This window comes from Triturus cristatus, chromosome 8 (genome assembly GCF_964204655.1).
Source record: "Triturus cristatus chromosome 8, aTriCri1.1, whole genome shotgun sequence".
Classification (NCBI taxonomy): domain Eukaryota; kingdom Metazoa; phylum Chordata; class Amphibia; order Caudata; family Salamandridae; genus Triturus; species Triturus cristatus.
In genome coordinates, this window is record NC_140591.1 from 62,021,434 (window position 1) to 62,040,213 (window position 18,780).

The following is an 18,780-nucleotide window of genomic DNA, read 5'->3' on the forward strand; positions in this document are numbered from 1 at the left end:
GTTTTTTAGCTTGGTTGAGATTCCTGCAATATTCCATGATACCACCCTGATTTCCTCAGCCTCATGATTTATCGTGCTCCTGGCTAGGGTAGGCTGTTTTTGATCGGGGAATCCTGCAGGACCAGTCCCTCCAGGAACCAGGCTATTAACTAAAGGATTTGGTGTAACTACATTTTGCCTGATGGTAAGTACAGGAATATTTCCCGTGATATCCGCAATCTCCTTTTGCGTTGAATTAACTAAAGGGAATGGGGGCTCTAGGTGCTCATCATGGGCCAGTCAATCAAGTTCGTCCATCACTGCTGCCTCACATAGTGGGGTGAACCGATTTGGGACGGGCCACGGGCTATTAGTTCTTGTAATGGGTGTTACCCTTCTTCTCCAAGTCGTTTGTCGCGACTCGGTTAAGTGGTCCCTATAGAAGAAATTAAGTGGCAGCATTTTTATTGTCGACCCTCTATCAAAGAACCCGTAACTAGAAGCAAGTAATTCTTTTACCATCTGCGGGTCTCTGAGGTTACAATAACACAATCCCCAGGAAATTTTTTCTCTGAGGGTCCAACCCAAGCTACCCTCCTTGCCATGAGAATTTGGCTATTCCTCAGCTTGACTCCCTTCACGTTGTTATACAACCAATGATTAGTCTTATTGATCAGGGAACTTGTGGACTCTTCTCTGTCATGATTTTGGGCTGGGACTCCCGCCAGGACTATTGTGTAAGGACAAGATGCTGGAGGCAAGTCCAGTGTCTGCAAACCCGGGGTACTCTGCACCTGTGCGTCTGAGAGACTGTGAGCTATTACCAGCCCTTTATTCTTACCCTCCTGTTGTGAGCTGGGGGGTACGATGTTGGGGAGTACATCTTTGTCCTTGCTCGCTATAGGGGCAACTCTCTGGTTGCTCCCTGCCAACCTACTGATATTTGTGCCGGCACTGGCAGGACACGAACCGCTCCCCAACCCTTCCTGACTCGTAGTTAATTGGGCCACTAGGTGTTCCCCATTGTGTGTTTCTAGCATCCTGTTTACTTTCTCCTCAATTTTCTTAATGTATTCTGCTAAGGGGGCCAAATGTTTAAGGAGAAGAACTTCTATATTGGACTCTAGTGCTTTCAATATCTCCTGTGACCATTCCTTCCTATTTACCGGAGAGCAGGTTTCACAATGTGTGCAAGTTGGCCGAGTTCTTACGTCCTCAGTAACTAACAGTTCTTTCCTGGGGGCTCCTTTTTTTAGTTTATTTACATTTCTAGTTTTTTCCGTACCTTTACGATATGAAATAGCCGGAGACCTTGCTTTCGCACTGGAGCCAGAAGCTAGGGTGGAGTCTGGCACCAGTAATGCCTTTTTAGAGCGGGTAATCACTTCTCTTTCCCTCCCCATTAAGGTGTCAGGTTCCCTCTCCCCCCAAGTTATGATCCCATCCTGCTCTTCATCTCCATTTTCCCTATTGCCCGGTGTGTCTGACTCAAAATCTCCTGACACAGTTGCATTCAGTCTCGACGGAGAAGTATGATGTTGGCGAGAGGGAGTTGAAGACCCCTCCAGTATTATTAACTCTTGTTCCCCATCTACTCGCGTCTTTGTGTGAACTTGTACTGTGGTCACATGCTGGGTGTTACTATGGGCGGAGGTGCCCTGACCTTCAGGGTTACTCACCCCGGGTGTGACACACTCAGCTATTGTCCCCAGGGATGAGTGTTTATGTGCCAGGAGGGAGTCTAGGGATAACCTGCACTCCGTCAGTAATATTTCGTGTGTTAACAAGGACTCTGCTCGTGTGATGAATGCGTCTAGGGTTCCCTTTACTCCTCCCCCTATTCTACTGGGGTTTTGTTTAGTTTTCCCCATGGCACTACTTTGGCCTAGCGGGTTTGTAATATCGTATAAAAACCACTTTCAGATGCTTTATCCCTTAATAGACCACTTGTAGCTAACCAATTACAAACACAAATCAATGGGTATTGACCGATGTACAACCTAACAATGAATGACCCACAGGCCCCCCCCGTGACTTATCTCAACTGTCCTCTGGCAAATATGGAGGTGTCTAGATCTTAACTCGATGATCAAGAGTATTGGCCCGGCCCGGCCTCCTCTGGCCCCGGACGGCCACAGACGGCCCGCCCTCTGCCCGGGCTCAGCCCGGCGTCGACCGCGCGCGTCCCGCGACGCGGAGGGAGCCTCAGCAATTTATGCGCCTCCGGGCACGCAGCTCGTTGTCATCAGGAAGTGGTACCGGGAACTCTGGGAGCTGTAGTCTCCCCCCACAGCGGCCAGCGGTAACGGTGGCGGCGGGAGAGACCAACAGCGTGACCAGCCCAGGAAGAGTGCAGCAAGCGGTGACCGGTGTCAGCAGCGTCAGGTAAGTGCGATTTCAGTTAACAAATATGATAACGCAACAATGTATATTTTATAGATTGATAAATGACACTGTCCACAGCTTACCAAGTAAGTTATTATAAAGCAATATGAAATTGTAATAAATAAAGAACAATATGTAAAATAATGAAGCACTCCTGGAGTGAAGCGGAGGTCGATGCTGTTGATTGAGAGTGCGCGGCCACGAAGGATTCATGGACTTGGGTGGAATATTTTGTTTTTGCCCACGGGAAATAAAGTTAGCATCGACCACACCCCGAAAAATATAACCTGCTGTTAAAGGAGTGAGCACAGATCTGCCCACGCCGCTCCATCTCTTTCAAGGGAGGGGCTCTCACAGGACCTGCAAGATTTGGCTGGAGTCGGATTTAAAAGGAGGCTGGAGTCGGATTTAAAAGGAGGCTGGACAGGAGCTAGAAGACAACGCAGGGAGCGGCTGGCGGAACATCAATTTATGGAGGCCAGAAAACGAGCTGATCGGCCATGTTCGAAAGCGCTGGGCCAGAAGCGAGCAGACCTTCCAGTTGTTCTTAACCCACTGCAGTTTCCCGAGAAATCTTCAAGCTGCAAAACTGCTCCGACACTTTCGTTTCAAGCGCGAATCTTTTCTGGACTCATATGCTGTATATTAATTTTGTAGCGGTCTCTTCTACCAGGAGGCAGGGATTGTTAAAGTGTGTCTCTGCAAACAAGTGTTTCAACCCTCTTTGACCCACCACAGTTTACTTATTGGCTCGGATGTCCACACAGTAAGGTTTTGTGAAGGTGTGTATGGAAGGCCAAGTGGCTGCCATGCAGGTTTCATTTAAGATGACATTTCCTAGGTAGGTCAGGGCTGCTACCTTTATCCTTGTAAAGTGAGCCCGTGACCCTTCTCCGAATGTTACTCCTGATGAGCCTTAAATTGTTCGGCAAGCTATCTCGCAATAGTCCCCTTCGTAGCTGGAGAGCGCTTGCTTGTGCAAAGGAGACGGAAAAAAGGATCCCCCTTCCTGAGAGGTTTGTCGTTCGCAAGTCATACATCATTGCAAGTCTCGCATCCAGTGTATGTAGGGCTCTCTCCGACTGCAACTTGGGTTGTTGGAAGAAAGCGTCCAAGTGCATTGTTGGGTTAATATGAACACGCGATACGACCTTTGGGATGAACTGTGGATTTGTTCTCATCACTACTTTATCATTTGTGGAGAAGTGTAGCTCAATGGTTAGAGCGGCAGACCCTGATGCAGAGGTCTGGCCCGGGACCAGGGTTCAATTCCCGCCTCGGCGGCTCTTGGATTCAATTTCCCCGGACCATATAATTCTCGCCTCAGTGCCTATTCTAATCATGGGTCCCACTGTGCAACTCTGGGCAATAGCTTGCGTAATCTCCACAACGGCCCCCACAGCGCTAGGATGCCTGGCTTCACCTTGGGGGTGCCCAGGAGTGGACATCTCACAGGAAAACCAGGAAGGGTTCCACAGCGGTATGAATACAGCGCTATGAGACCCCTGGGTAGAAGTGCGCTATATAAGTACAAATACATTTACATTTTGAATTTGTATATGCAGATCTTGTGATGTAAGCACCTGTATTTCGCTAACTCTCCTTTACACTATAACAGCTACTAAGAATACGTTTTTCAGAGTTTGTTTACTTGACGTCTGCATCATGTTTGTGTTCAAAAGGTGCTGTCATTAGTTGTGTCAGCAGCAAATTGAGGATCCTCGTACACGTGGGTGCTGGCCTTTCAGGAAATCCTATGACTGGTGCAGTGAAGACGAGCCCTCGCGTGCGCCACTATGGTCATGAAGTGAACCTTCAGTGAGGCCCAATAGAGCCTTTTCTCTTGCAAATGAGAGCCATCAGAGGACTGTAGCAGCTTCCATCCAGCCTCTACCAAGGCTTCTTCTTACACAAAGATATGAATCTCTCCCACTTGTTCCTATAAACACCTTCTTGTGGTAGGCCTCCTGGCTTCCTTAAGCATCTCCATGGATCATGTTTCCTGGTTCAGGGTAGCTGGCACCAGGTGGGACACTTCTCCTTCCTGTGTTGTTGGCAGGTTGGGATGTACCGGAAGCTTCATGAGCAGCCCTGTGACATTTACACGAGGTCTGAAAGCCATACATGTCTGGCCCACCGAGGGGCTGCTGTGATCAGTTTCATGCGTGCCCGTTTGCATTTCTGTATTGCACGTGGTATCAATGGGATTGGTGGAAAAGTGCAGGCAAAGTCCCTGACCTGTCTATTGACAGTGCCTTCTCTAGTGCCTGCTGGTGGTGAAATCTGGAGCAGAGGTTTTGGCATTTTGCATTTGTCTGGGCCGACCAAACAGTCAGCGCCCTCAGCAGTGGGCAAGCCACGCCTCTCCTGCCCTAGATCAGCCCCGCCCAAAAAAACAAACACTTCTGTTTTTTCGCAGTGCGAGAAGCAGAAACATAAAATGGTAGTTTTACCATTTTATGTTTCTGCTTCTCGCACTGTGAGAAAGCAGTGGGGCGACACTCCTCCGCTCTAGTGGAGGAGCCGCCCCCGTCCAAAGAGTAACACCTTGAATTGATAGTGAACCCTGTTCATGAATGTCAGGAATCTTTAGTTCAAAGGTATGTGCAAGCAGAGGTGCCTTTGAGGCCTAGGGTTGCCCTGCAGTCTCTCGTCTGCATGAGAGGGATGGCCTCTTATGGTGAAGTCATTTTGAACTCTCGTTTGATTGATCTTACTTGCTCCGTTGAGCGCCCGTGCAGCTACTATGAGCCTTGGTGTGTTTTTGCTACTGCCCACTTTTTTCAAGGTCAGTGACTTCTTGTCGTAAACACACCTTTTCTTCCTTGCTGGTTCCTCCAATCCTTCCTCCTACTAGTGAATTGTGTAGGATGGATAATGGTGTGAAATCACTTTCTAGAGCATACCGATCCAACTGCACAACAGAGTTAGCAGTGCACCGCTGCGCTGCTGACGACCTTCCAGCTTTCGTTCCGCCACGTCTACCCGCCGACTCTCCTGGTCAGGAGGGGGGGCCTGTTGAGGTGGGAGCAGTTGCTCCCTTTCCTGCTGTAATCACAATTATTGAGTCTGCTACAGTGTTTCCCTTTATGTAAGGGGGAGGGGCGTCTCTAGCACAGTACCTGTATTATTTCTCTACTCTGGGAGTGATTGCTCTGTAGTTTGCAGGTTCTTTGAACGCCTCCCGACCCTGGTTCAAGACTCTGGCCAACATGGGCAGGCGCTGATTTCTCTAATGATCAGGTAACATTGTGTCTAGTAGTAAACACGATTCCAACAGATCTTCAAGCTGTATACCCAAGGGTGCCTGCTGGCCTCTTCCTCAGTGGTGATGGTCCGGACAAGTTTGAATCGGTCCCTTCCTCTGGCGAATCTGCATATAGGTCTTGCCGTGCCTCTGCAATCTCTCCTACCTGGGAGGGATCCTTCACAACAAGTCCTGCTGTTTCCTCATACTTGAAGAATTCTTCCTTGACCAACTCCTGTGGTTTGGGTTTAAGTGGTCCTCTTGTCCTGTGCCTTTTTCTTGTGGAACCTTTATATTGATTTAAGAGAGTTGTCAAACTCTTGCTTCCGTCACATCAAGGCCTCCATTTTATTGTGTTTTTCTCACGACAAAGAGCCTTTTGGGCGACGTGGAGTGTTTCTGTTCTTGTCTTCAGTATCAGTGTTGAAGTCTCCTTGGCAGGAGGCTCCTTGTGCCTTCCATGTTCTCGTTCACCTTTCGACATCGAAGCGGATTCTGAGTGTCAGACTCCGATGGTATAGTTTTCCTTGTACCTGTTGGACTCTCAACTTCGCCTTGCCAACAGGTATTGAAGGTTTCAGCGTCAAAACTATCCTAGGGTCCTTCAACTTTGATGCTTTCAGCTCAGTATCTGTGAACCGTTGGTGAGTTACCTGATGTTTCTTTTTTTTGTACCTCTTGACACTCTCTAGGGTGCTCTCTCGCTGTGTGACTCGATGAATTCTTAAATGTCAGGACCTTCTCCTTGGGATATGGTGGTGTCTTATGTGTTTCTTTGTCACCTCACAATCTGAAGTCCTGGAGGGACTTCTGCTCAGGAGAGAGAGCAGCACAGAGTAGAAAACATGCCCACACTACAGCCATTACTGTCCCTGAGGTCACACCAGGGACACGCCTTCCCTGAAAGTTGCAATAACCACTGTAATCCCTGGTGGAAATTCTATTTCACCGGTTTCAAATGGTTTAAACTAGATCGAGCTGTTGTAAATTGGTTAACTTATGGAGAAAAATACAGTTGGAACTCGAAAATGGTTCCTTATGCGAGATTCGTTTTCGCTCCAATAGCCTCCACTTGTCTCAGCTGGTATATTTGTATTAGCAGAAAAATTGTAATTATGTTTTTTACTGATCAGTTAAAGTCCAAAATAAAAAATAAAGTACCTTCTGCTAAAGAACCCACCAAAAAAGACATTTGTAATTGGTCAACTGGGATTTCCCTTACAGAAGGGTGATGTTGGTCTTTATTCTACCCAAGGTACCCCTGAGGCCAAAGCAATGTGCAGCAATGACACACACTAGCACAGACACCCACGACACGGCACGGCACATACCTTCAGACGGCCAGAAGATGTTTACATGCTTCGAAGTTTCCTCCTTGCTCTTGGTCCAGCTTGCGGCTCCCTCTCTACTCCATGCAGCGACAACGCAGTAATAATTACCCCGGTCCGAATCCATGGTCCACCGTATCCGTAACGTGCAGCTGGAGACATCAGGCTTGAAGAAAACAAAGTCCCCGTTCTGGGCACGGTCACGGTACTTGTTCTCCACCCGCAGCACGGCGTCCTGGTCCATGGTGGCCACCAGCTCCGCAGCAGCATCACTGCGCTGCCCGGGCGCGTAGTACCAGGCTACGGAGAAGCGCACACTGCTGGACGACTCGGCAGAAGATACCCTACAGACCAGTTCTGTGGGGTCTTCTGGGTGCGTGGGGATGGTGGGGGCTTCCAATGACACCTCGTACTTAGGCGCTAGAGATACCGGGAACAAAAAAAAAAAAAGGTGAGTGCGGTGAGGCTCACAAAGAGACAAAAAAATGCAACACAATGGAAGAACAAGAGATCATTGGCAGGCAATAGCGTATAACAAAACACCAACCAAGACTAAGAAATGGATTGAAGTCACTGTGAATAAAGGAGACAAAAGAGAAAGACCGCACTAAAAAATAGGTGGACAGAAGGCAAAGAGGTGCAGGAAAGAGCTAAAAAGCAGGAACAAAAGAAGCCTAGTAAATAGGTGAGAAGGAAAATAAAGGGAAAAATATAATATTTCAAATTAAGAAAATAACAAATAAAGAAAGGAGGTAAGGCAGGAGTTATTTCTTAAGTTAAAATAAAATTCTGAAAAGTGAAAGTGAATATGAAGTTGTGAAATTAAGGAGAATAAAAGGAGCCTGCAACTAAACCGTGTTTTTTAAGGAAAGGAAGCAAAAGCAACGCATGTTTATAGAAAGAATGGAAAATAGGAAGGGGAAGGCAAGCAAAGAGGGAAGAACTGAAACAAGCAAATGGGAAACATGGTAAAATAATATGACCGAATGCAAATATAAAGTAGGAGCGAATGTAAGAGGAGTAGAAGTAGAAGAAGTGGACTAAATAGGAAGAAAGCAAGGCAAAAGCAGAAGAAAAAAAACCAGTGGAAAAAAGTTTAGAGACAGCGATAAGAATAGAGTAAAAATAAATAACTAAGGGAGGTAGTTAATTGATTAAGAAGAAAACAAGAATTGGCATACCCCAAAAGGCCTGGGAAGGATGCTGTGATTATGTTTTCATTTTTACCTTCAACCATATGGAACAAAAAAAGAAGCATTTGCAAAGCCAATAGATCTTGACTTTGGGAACTATGGGCTTTGCTAATAGTATTTAGTGATGCTGTTGTGTACACCATGGGTACTCCCAAACAGTTTCACAAGAGCCAAAAGGTATCTGTCTACCGTGCGGCTGAGGGATGCATGGATGCCACGAGAGATGCGGTCAGGGGACCGGTGGATGTAAGGTACCTTCAGTAGAGTGAAAGACGTACATGGAATGGACCATGAGTTGTGGAGTTATGTTGAGGGTTTCATTCCATACTGCCCTCGAAATTACACCTCTAGTCTCTAGAAGCGATACAGATTTAACAATACTGTGCTACGCTGTATCGGAGTTCCTGTCCTCCACCACACCCTGGGGTAAGCCTTCTCTGCTTGCTATCGCTACCTTTAGCGAGTCAAGCGTGCACAGGAAGTAACTTGGTTAATGAATTTGAATGAAACAGAGTCTTAGGCCTCACAGTGTTCTTATTCCTTTAGTCTCTCATCTGTGAACCCTAGGAATGCTTAGAAAATGCTCAAGTTAGGGTAGCGAGTGCGATAAAAAACTGCTTTGTCGAGGCTTTCCTTATAAGTGTTGCTGATAAAAGGAGCACATTTGGTGGTTCTTCTAACAGTTATTTGTAGTGTCCGCACACACACTTCCTTCATTACCTTTGATGATATCACTGTGTAATTTTATATTCTTGAGACGAGTCCTCTGACTGTGTCTCTGAACTGTTTTCAGTGGATTCTATTAAAATCTGCTATTGTTTTGTTGAGATCTGCATAACAAAACAAATACAGAAATCTGTACATACACTATATTGATGGTGGCTAGTCATTTTCAGCACTTGTGTGTGAACACTCAATACTGAAGTGTTAAGTGCGTGGCAGATATTGGAGCAAATGCTATTTCAATTACCGTCTCGCATTCCTTCAAGACCTGCGTAGAAACAGGATATTTGAAAAGATGTGCACCAGAAGGGCTCTTGCATGAACTGACACTTCACTATTGGATGCGCAAGTGGTGTTCGAACACTTTTCAGAGTGGGGCTGCTGCCACTAACATTACATCACGGATGTATAAGGGATTGTGAAAAATCAATGTCACAATAAACAAGTGCAGCAAACATTCAGCAGCAGAGTGGTGGGGATGAAGTATGTCACAATAAACAAGGGCAGCAAACATTCAGCAGCAGAGTTGTGGGGATGAAGTATGTCACAATAAACCAGTGCAGCAAACATTCAGCAGCAGAGTGGTGGGGAGGAAGTATGTCACAATAAACAAGGGCAGCAAACATTCAGCAGCAGAGTGGTGGGGCTGAAGTATGTCACAATAAACAAGGGCAGCAAACATTCAGCAGCAGAGTGGTGGGGATGAAGTATGTCAGAATAAACAAGGGCAGCAAACATTCCGCAGCAGAGTGGTGGGGATGAAGTATGTCAGAATAAACAAGTGCAGCAAACATTCAGCATCAGAGTGGTGGGGATGAAGTATGTCGCAATAAACAAGTGCAGCAAACATTCAGCAGCAGAGTGGTGGGGATGAAGTATGTCAGAATAAACAAGTGCAGCAAACATTCAGCAGCAGAGTGGCGGGGATGAAGTATGTCACGATAAACCAGTGCAGCAAACATTCAGCAGCAGAGTGGCAGGGATGAAGTATGTCACGATAAACCAGTGCAGCAAACATTCAGCAGCAGAGTGGTGGGGATGAAGTATGTCACGATAAACCAGTGCAGCAAACATTCTGCAGAAGAGTGGCGGGGATGAAGTATGTCACAATAAACAAGGGCAGCAAACATTCAGCAGCAGAGTGGTGGGGATGAAGTATGTCACAATAAACAAGGGCAGCAAACATTCAGCAGCAGTGTGGTGGGGCTGAAGTATGTCACAATAAACAAGGGCAGCAAACATTCAGCAGCAGAGTGGTGGGGATGAAGTATGTCACAATAAACAAGTGCAGCAAACATTCAGCAGCAGAGTTGTGGGGATGAAGTATGTCAGAATAAACAAGTGCAGCAAACATTCAGCAGCAGAGTGGTGGGGATGAAGTATGTCACAATAAACAAGTGCAGCAAACATTCAGCAGCAGAGTGGTGGGGATGAAGTATGTCAGAATAAACAAGCGTTACAACAAACAAATGATGGACGGAATGCTGACAATGCAGACATTCTCCCCCAGTCAAGAGATCTGGGTTAAATCCATCGTTCTTTTGCCCACTACGCCACCCCAGTTCAGACATGGCCATATGCAAATCAGTCTTGACCCTGTGCCTCATGGGAACAGTCCAGCCCGAACTGCCAAGCCATGTCTTCCCTGGACCGGAATCAAGCATCCTAGGACCGGTTTCTGGCTATCAGCCTTCATCAGCCAGGATAGCTTGACTCCAGTGGCGTAGTGAGCACGGGTCCCACGTCTGGGAATACCCATCCCACTTAGGGCGAAAAGCGTTACAACAAACAAATGATGGACGGAATGCTGACAATGCAGACATTCTCCCCCAGTCAAGAGATCTGGGTTAAATCCATCGTTCTTTTGCCCACTACGCCACCCCAGTTCAGACATGGCCATATGCAAATCAGTCTTGACCCTGTGCCTCATGGGAACAGTCCAGCCCGAACTGCCAAGCCATGTCTTCCCTGGACCGGAATCAAGCATCCTAGGACCGGTTTCTGGCTATCAGCCTTCATCAGCCAGGATAGCTTGACTCCAGTGGCGTAGTGAGCACGGGTCCCACGTCTGGGAATACCCATCCCACTTAGGGCGAAAAGCGTTGCAACAAACAAATGATGGACAGAATGCTGACAATGCAGACATTCTCCCCCAGTCAAGAGATCTGGGTTAAATCCATCGTTCTTTTGCCCACTACGCCACCCCAGTTCAGACATGGCCATATGCAAATCAGTCTTGACCCTGTGCCTCATGGGAACAGTCCAGCCCGAACTGCCAAGCCATGTCTTCCTGGACCAGACGTGGGACCCGTGCTCACTACGCCACTGGAGTCAAGCTATCCTGGCTGATGACGGCTGATAGCCAGAAACCGGTCCTAGGATGCTTGATTCCGGTCCAGGGACGACATGGCTTGGCAGTTCGGGCTGGACTGTTCCCATGAGGCACAGGGTCAAGACTGATTTGCATATGGCCATGTCTAAACTGGGGTGGTGTAGTGGTCAAAATAACGATGGATTTAACCCAGATCTCTTGACTGGGGGAGAATGTCTGCATTGTCAGCATTCCGTCCATCAATTGTTTGTTGTAACGCTTTTCGCCCTAAGTGGGATGGGTATTCCCAGACGTGGGACCCGTGCTCACTACGCCACTGGAGTCAAGATATCCTGGCTGATGACGGCTGATAGCCAGAAACCGGTCCTAGGATGCTTGATTCCGGTCCAGGGACGACATGGCTTGGCAGTTCGGGCTGGACTGTTCCCATGAGGCACAGGGTCAAGACTGATTTGCATATGGCCATGTCTGAACTGGGGTGGCGTAGTGGGCAAAAGAACGATGGATTTAACCCAGATCTCTTGACTGGGGGAGAATGTCTGCATTGTCAGCATTCCGTCCATCAATTGTTTGTTGTAAAGAATAAACAAGTGCAGCAAACATTCAGCAGCAGAGTGGCGGGGATGAAGTATGTCACGGTAAACCAGTGCAGCAAACATTCAGCAGCAGAGTGGCGGGGATGAAGTATGTCACGATAAACCAGTGCAGCAAACATTCAGCAGCAGAGTGGCGGGGATGAACCATGTCACGATAAACCAGTGCAGCAAACATTCAACAGCAGAGTGGTGGGAATGAAGTATGTCACAATAAACCAGTGCAGCAAACATTCAGCAGCAGAGTGGCGGGGATGAAGTATGTCACGATAAACCAGTGCAGCAAACATTCAGCACCAGAGTGGTGGGGATGAAGCATGTCACGATAAACCAGTGCAGCAAACATTCAGCATCAGAGTGGCGGGGATGAAGTATGTCACAATAAACAAGTGCAGCAAACATTCAGCAGCAGAGTGGTGGGGATGAAGTATGTCACGATAAACCAGTGCAGCAAACATTCAGCAGCAGAGTGGTGGGGATGAAGCATGTCACGATAAACCAGTGCAGTAAACATTCAGCATCAGAGTGGCGGGGATGAAGTATGTCACAATAAACAAGTGCAGCAAACATTCAGCAGCAGAGTGGCGGGGATGAAGTATGTCACGATAAACCAGTGCAGCAAACATTCAGCAGCAGAGTGGTGGGGATGAAGCATGTCACGATAAACCAGTGCAGCAAACATTCAGCAGCAGAGTGGTGGGGATGAAGCATGTCACGATAAACCAGTGCAGTAAACATTCAGCAGCAGAGTGGCGGGGATGAAGTATGTCACAATAAACAAGTGCAGCAAACATTCAGCAGCAGAGTGGCGGGGATGAAGTATGTCACGATAAACCAGTGCAGCAAACATTCAGCAGCAGAGTGGTGGGGATGAAGCATGTCACGATAAACCAGTGCAGCAAACATTCAGCATCAGAGTGGCAGGGATAAAGTATGTCACGATAAACCAGTGCAGCAAACATTCAGCAGCAGAGTGGCGGGGATGAAGTATGTCACGATAAACCAGTGCAGCAAACATTCAGCAGCAGAGTGGTGGGGATGAAGTATGTCGCAGGAGGTACATTTTGAAGCACACTGTTACGATCGCATTACTAAAGCCTGGTGTGGTAGTGCACTGCCATTTACCAACACATTTTTCATAAAAATGCCTTCTAAATTTGCAAAGGTGTACAGTATTACAGATTAAACTATACAGCGCACACACGATAATATGTGCAAATTGGCATTGCCAAGTGCAGTGATTTTTGTTGCTAGAATTAAAAGCTTTGTTTCTACCACACATTCGAATGGCTAAAAATGTGCTTTATTTGAACTTTTTTAATTGCTGATATATTCTAAATTATTTGTATGGTTCATTTATAGGCATTTACATTTTGCAGTGTGCTAGAAAACATCCTACAGCGTTTCCTTTTTCACTCCCAGTACCCAGCAAAATCGTCACAAAAATCCTTTAACTTTGTAGTCAGAAAAAAAAGGTAAAAACCAAGATCCCTTTAGAAGGAATAAGCAGCAGAAGAGGGAGCCCGACATGTGACCTGTCTTTTAAAACACAGCAAATGTGACAAGATAAGAACGAAATGTAAAGGCCTCTCTAGTGCTCAACAATTCTCAACTCCAGCACTGTTATTTTGGGGGTGCTTCAACAGCCGCCACTCCCAGAATAAACAAGCTCACAGATGGAACACTGTTCCTCACAAGCATGCATGATTGGTGGGCTGCTGGTGCCAGAGATAAGTGGAATCGGTGATGCAGAAAGATAGGAAACAGAAACCTTTTCAAAGACATACAGCACATGTACTGCTTTCTGAACTAGCACACAGGGGACACAGCTGAAGATACATGCACTCTCATGGAGTGCCTCATGAAAAAGAAAAAGCATATGCAAGGCCAATAGCTCGCACCTATGTGAGAGCTCTTGGCTTAGCCAATGTCTCGTAGCCCTATTATACAGCTGCATGGCTGTGCAACATGGCTAAAAGTAAAGTTAGAATCAAAGCGATATGATGATACGACGCTGGCCGTGCTGGCTGCGTCTTAGCGCTTTTTTCCCCTTTTGGGGGTGGAAAACAGACAACAGGAGGAAAGGAACATCTACATGGCCCCCCTCGCCGCCATCGTCAGACAGCACGGACTCAGCATAGTATCCTACGCCGACAACACCCAGCTCATCCTTTCCCTCACCAAGGACCCCATCACCACCAAACTCAACTTCCAGGAAGGAATGAAGGATGGCGCATCCTGGTTGAGCAGCAGCTGCCTCAAGCTGAACTCGAAGAAGACAGAGATCCTCGTCCTCGGACCTCCCCCTCTGCGTGGGTCAACACCTGGTGGTCCACACCCCTCGGCAGCCCTCCCACCCCCACGGACCACACCCGAAACCTTAGCATACTAGACTCCTCCCTATCCATGACCCGACAGGTCAAAGCCCTCACCTCCACCTGCTTCAACACTCTCCGCATCCTCCGGAAGACCTTCAAATGGATCCCCCCGAATCGAGAAAAACCATCACCCATGAACTCTTAACCATCAGACTGGACTACGAAAACGCCCTTTATGCCGGGATCAACAAATCTTTACTCCACAAACTCCAGACCATACAGAACACCGCAGCCAGACTCATCCTCCGTATCCCTCGACACAAACACATCACCCAACACCTGTGGAACCTCTACTGGCTCCCTGTTGAGAAGAGAGTAACGGTCAAGATACTCATTCACGGCTACAAATGCCTCCACAACACCAGACCCCAATATCTCAACAATAGGATCTCCTTCCACGTTCCCAAGAGAAACTTCCGATCCGCCAACCTCGCCCTTGCCGAAACCCTGGGCATCCGCAGAGCACAAACGGGAGGAAGAACCTTCTCGTACAAGACCTGGAACAAGCTCTCAATCAGCATCAGACGCACACCCCCACCCTGAACATCTCCAGGAAGACCCTCAAGACCTGACCGAAAAAGTGATCTGACGCATTCAGCGCTGACCACATCATAGTCTTTTTTATTTTTTTTGTTATAGCGGGTGGTGGGGAAGGCAACAGGAAGATGCAGGTGGGAGGGATGAAGCAACACGAACACCGGGGGCAGGAGGGGTGGCGGGTAAAAGGAAAGAAACAACAGCAGCACAGGGGTGGGAGGGGGAGAACCAGCAGGAGCACCGGCATGGGAGGGAAGAAGCAACACTGAGCAAGGGGGTGGGAGGGAATAAAGCAACATGGAGCACAGGGTGGGAGGGAAAGAAGACATACGAAGCACAGGGTAGGAGGGGAAGAAGCAACAAGAGCAAAGAGGGTGGGAGGGAGGGGAAGAAGCAACAAGAGCAAAGAGGGTGGGAAGGAGGGGAAGAATCAACATGGAAAACAGGGGATGGGAGGGAAAGAAGCAACAGAGAACACAGGGTGGTAGTGAAAGAAGCAACACAAGAGCACTGGGTTTAAGGGGTGTACGGGAAAGAAACATGGAGCACGGGTGGGAGGGAAAAAAGTAACAGACCACGGGGTGGGAGGGAAAGAAGCAACATGGAGCACGGGTGGGAGGGAAAAAAGTAACAGACCACGGGGTGGGAGGGAAAGAAGCAACCTGGAGCACCTGGGTGGGAGGGAAAGAAGCAACACGGAGCACGGGGAGGGAGGGAAAGAAGCAACACGGAGCACGGGGAGGGAGGGAAAGAAGCAACACGGAGCACGGGGAGGGAGGGAAAGAAGCAACAAGGAGCTTGGGGTGGGAGAGAAAGAGCAACATGGAGAACAGAAGGTGGGAGGGGAAAAAAGCAGCACGGGATGAGAGGGAAAGAAGCAACACGGAGCACAGGATTGGGAGGGAAAGAATCAACACGGAGCATGGGGTGGAAGGTAAAGAAACAACATGGAGCACAGGGGTGGGAGGGAAAGAAGCAACACAGAGCTTGGGTGGGAGAAAAAGAATCAACGAGGAGAACAGAGGGTGGGAGGGAAAGAAGCAACACAGAGCACGGGGTGGGAGGGGAAGAAGCAACACGGAGAACAAGGGTGGGAGGGAAAGAAGGAACACGGAGCACAAGGGTGGGAGGGAAAGATGTAACAGAGCATGGGGTGTAAGGGGTGAGAGTGAAAGAAGCAACATGGAGCACAAGGATGGGAGAGAAGCAACGCGGATAACGGGTCGATGGTCAATCAAATATAGAAAATAGTAGCTAAATCACAACGCGAACAGGGTGTGGGCAGCTGAAGGACTCTAAGCTAAATCAACCAATAGTTGGTCCATGCTCTACTGAAAAGAAGAGGAAGTGAAGCTGGCCTGCTCTGGCCAATTAGGAGGCAGCAAAGAAGAGCGACCATGAAGCCAACGAATGGAAAGCAATGGGCAAGCTCCAAGGCCCTTACGGTAAACAATACCGACTGCAGCAACAGTGCATGCGCCGTCGGCAGGCGAGGCCTCAAAAAAAGAGTTCTGAGAAAGCAAGACCTGGTGGAAGAATACACGGAGCCAGTCAGAGACGTGACCAACACGCTATGCTGCACAGGAGGGACAAAGACATGCTGGGCGGCCGAAGACAAATAAAGCCAGTGAACAGAAAGCAAGGCAATGTGAGTTACAAAACAAAGCCAATGGTAAGCAATGGCTGGAATGCATTTCTAGGTAAGCTTTCAGCGCCTCCCCAAGAAGTCTTTGCAATGGGACAGATGTGCTGTCTGGTGGGCTTCAAACTAAGAAGGAAAAGAAAAAGAAATCATGCAAACTCTTAAAAGCGACTCCCCTATGCTCGCAATAAAAAATATTACATTTAAAAATAGCCCCCGCATAGACCAGCGCAGGGGATTCCTAGCAGCCAGCTGCACGTGGAACTGGCATTTCATGAGCCTGCAAAACAGCTAAAGCTGTGTCTAGGCGGTCCTAAAAAGTAGACAACAATGTTAACACTGAAGGAAGGGGGTGGACAATAGGGGAGAAAGAAAATGATGTGCAATACTTAATAAATAAAGGAAGAAAACCAGGGAGAAACGAAGAAAGGAATAGAAGACTAAAATAAACGTGAACAAAACAGGGAAAACTGCAAAGAAAAAATAAATAAAGGGGCGAATAAAGAAAACGTGGCAGAAGAACATCAAGGAAGGATAAAAGAACATTATAAACGAAAGAAGAAGTAAATAAAGAAAAAAAAATGTTTTAAAAGGAAAGACAGTAGGCAAGCATGAACCCATTAATGAAGAAACGACGGGGTGTGAGATGGGAAGAGGGAAGGCGTGGGGCGGCGCAGTCATGTGTTATTAATCAATTTAACGGCAGTTTGTAAATTAGAAGCGACCGGTAATTTCACACCGAGCCGGCAAGAGCGGGACCTTCCATCAGTGCTGGTAACACAAGGGAGGCATCCCTCGGGCTCGAGGCGCGCTGCTAACACTCCGGCGAGAGATTCTCAGAGCCGGGCCTGGGAGGCAGAGGCGTCTGAGATGAGGAGGTACACGGACTGGGAGGCAGAGGCGTCTGAGATGAGGAGGTACAAGGACTGGGTGACAGAGGTGTCTGGGGTTGGGAGGAGGTACACGGACTGGGAGACAGAGGTGTCTGGGGTTAGGAGGAGGTACAAGGACTGGGAGACAGAGGCGTCTGGGGTTGGGAGGAGGTACACGGACTGGGAGACAGAGGTGTCTGGTGTTAGGAGGAGATACAAGGCCTGGGAGACAGAGGTGTCTGAGGTAAGACGCTGCCTGAGACCGGAAATCAGGCCTGGAAGACCAAGGGGCCTGAGGCCACCACCATCCTGCAGGCCTAAGGACAGGATCCTGGGATGGGGGAGACGCATCGGATGTCAGGAGCCAGCCTGAGCATGAAAGCAAGGCCTTGGAGACCGAGGCATCTGGTGTTAGAACTGTAGAGACAGGAGTCTCAAGATCAGAACTTTGACTGTCACAGATGAGACATCACTGCGGATACATCAGAAGGTCAATGCACCTGCTTTAGAGCGGAGTCAGTGCGGCCTCGGAGTCATAGGTTCTGAAGCTGGCGAGGCCCACTCGGCCTTCTATCCTTTCAAAGTCGAGTAAATGACTGCCCCATGGGTGGTGGTAACATTGTATCCACACATTTAGAGAAGGCGGATTAATCCTGAGTAGAAAAGAGGCTCTCGTCATGGTTAATGGTTGCAACTTCTGAATTATGTGCCTCTGTGCCAGAACTCTGGGTTTAATATCAGCACACACAACCGCGATGGTGTCAGGAATGTTCATAAAATCACCATTCCCTCACAGCATCTCTTATTTCGGACACGAGTGCAGGAGAATTGTAGGGTTTCTCGACCAAGATACCAATACCTTCTGGGCACTTAAAAGGTGCCTTTGTGACTATCTGGGGAGCTGCATGGCCCCCACACAGTGACTGGCAGGCGAGCAATTGCACCTTTTGTGGCCTCCATCTTATCTGCCTCAGGGGGCGTGTCCATCCCTTTGATCCACGAGCCGCTCCTCTCAGTTCCGGCCTCTGTTTTAGCTTCAGTCTGGGAAGCCTTTTCTAGCAGTTCCGGGAATCATTTCTGGACAGTTGTAGGGGCACTGATTGTCGGGCAGAGATGGCCATGTGCCCTGCTGGTCAGACGCCTCCGACTGCCCTCTTCACCCGGGCTTCGACGACTCTTCCTCGGTAAGACTACTGACTTGGGAAACAGGCCAGTTATCTAGCGCCGAGATGCCCCAAGGGGTGCACAAACACAGCTGTTATGCAAGACTTCGCCACCTTCTCGGGGTCCCATCTGTGGACTTTCCCTTGTACAGGTCATAGCTGCAGGACTGTGGGTTGGTACCACACCCGGCTTCAGCAGTAGGACTTTACCACTATTTAACGTGTCCTCGTGTGTGGTCCAATCCCAAAGGGCACCGAGGCCTCCCTGCAGGCTTGTCAGGACTTTACAAAAATCCTAAATACATTCATTTGCCTGCGTTGTCCAGGAGCGGAGGCTTCAGTGACGGCCCGTTTTCCCCGCACTGTTACACAGTATGAAGCACTGGGCAACACTTCTGGGAGCCCTCT

The 18,780-nt window shown here is 48.3% G+C and overlaps 1 protein-coding gene across 2 annotated transcripts in view; it reads right to left on the reverse strand.

Annotated features, from left to right (window-relative positions):
• The window catches only part of PTGFRN (prostaglandin F2 receptor inhibitor), a 484,819-nt gene that overhangs the window by 157,755 nt on the left and 308,284 nt on the right, over positions 1-18,780 (reverse strand). For both annotated transcript variants that reach the window (XR_014967615.1, XM_085620984.1), the window contains exon 5: positions 6,943-7,359. Coding sequence is in view for 1 of the 2 variants with exons in the window: in XM_085620984.1 (XP_085477110.1) it covers positions 6,943-7,359 (417 nt within the window). In the remaining variant the exon portion in view is untranslated. The remainder of the gene's footprint in view (positions 1-6,942; positions 7,360-18,780) is intronic.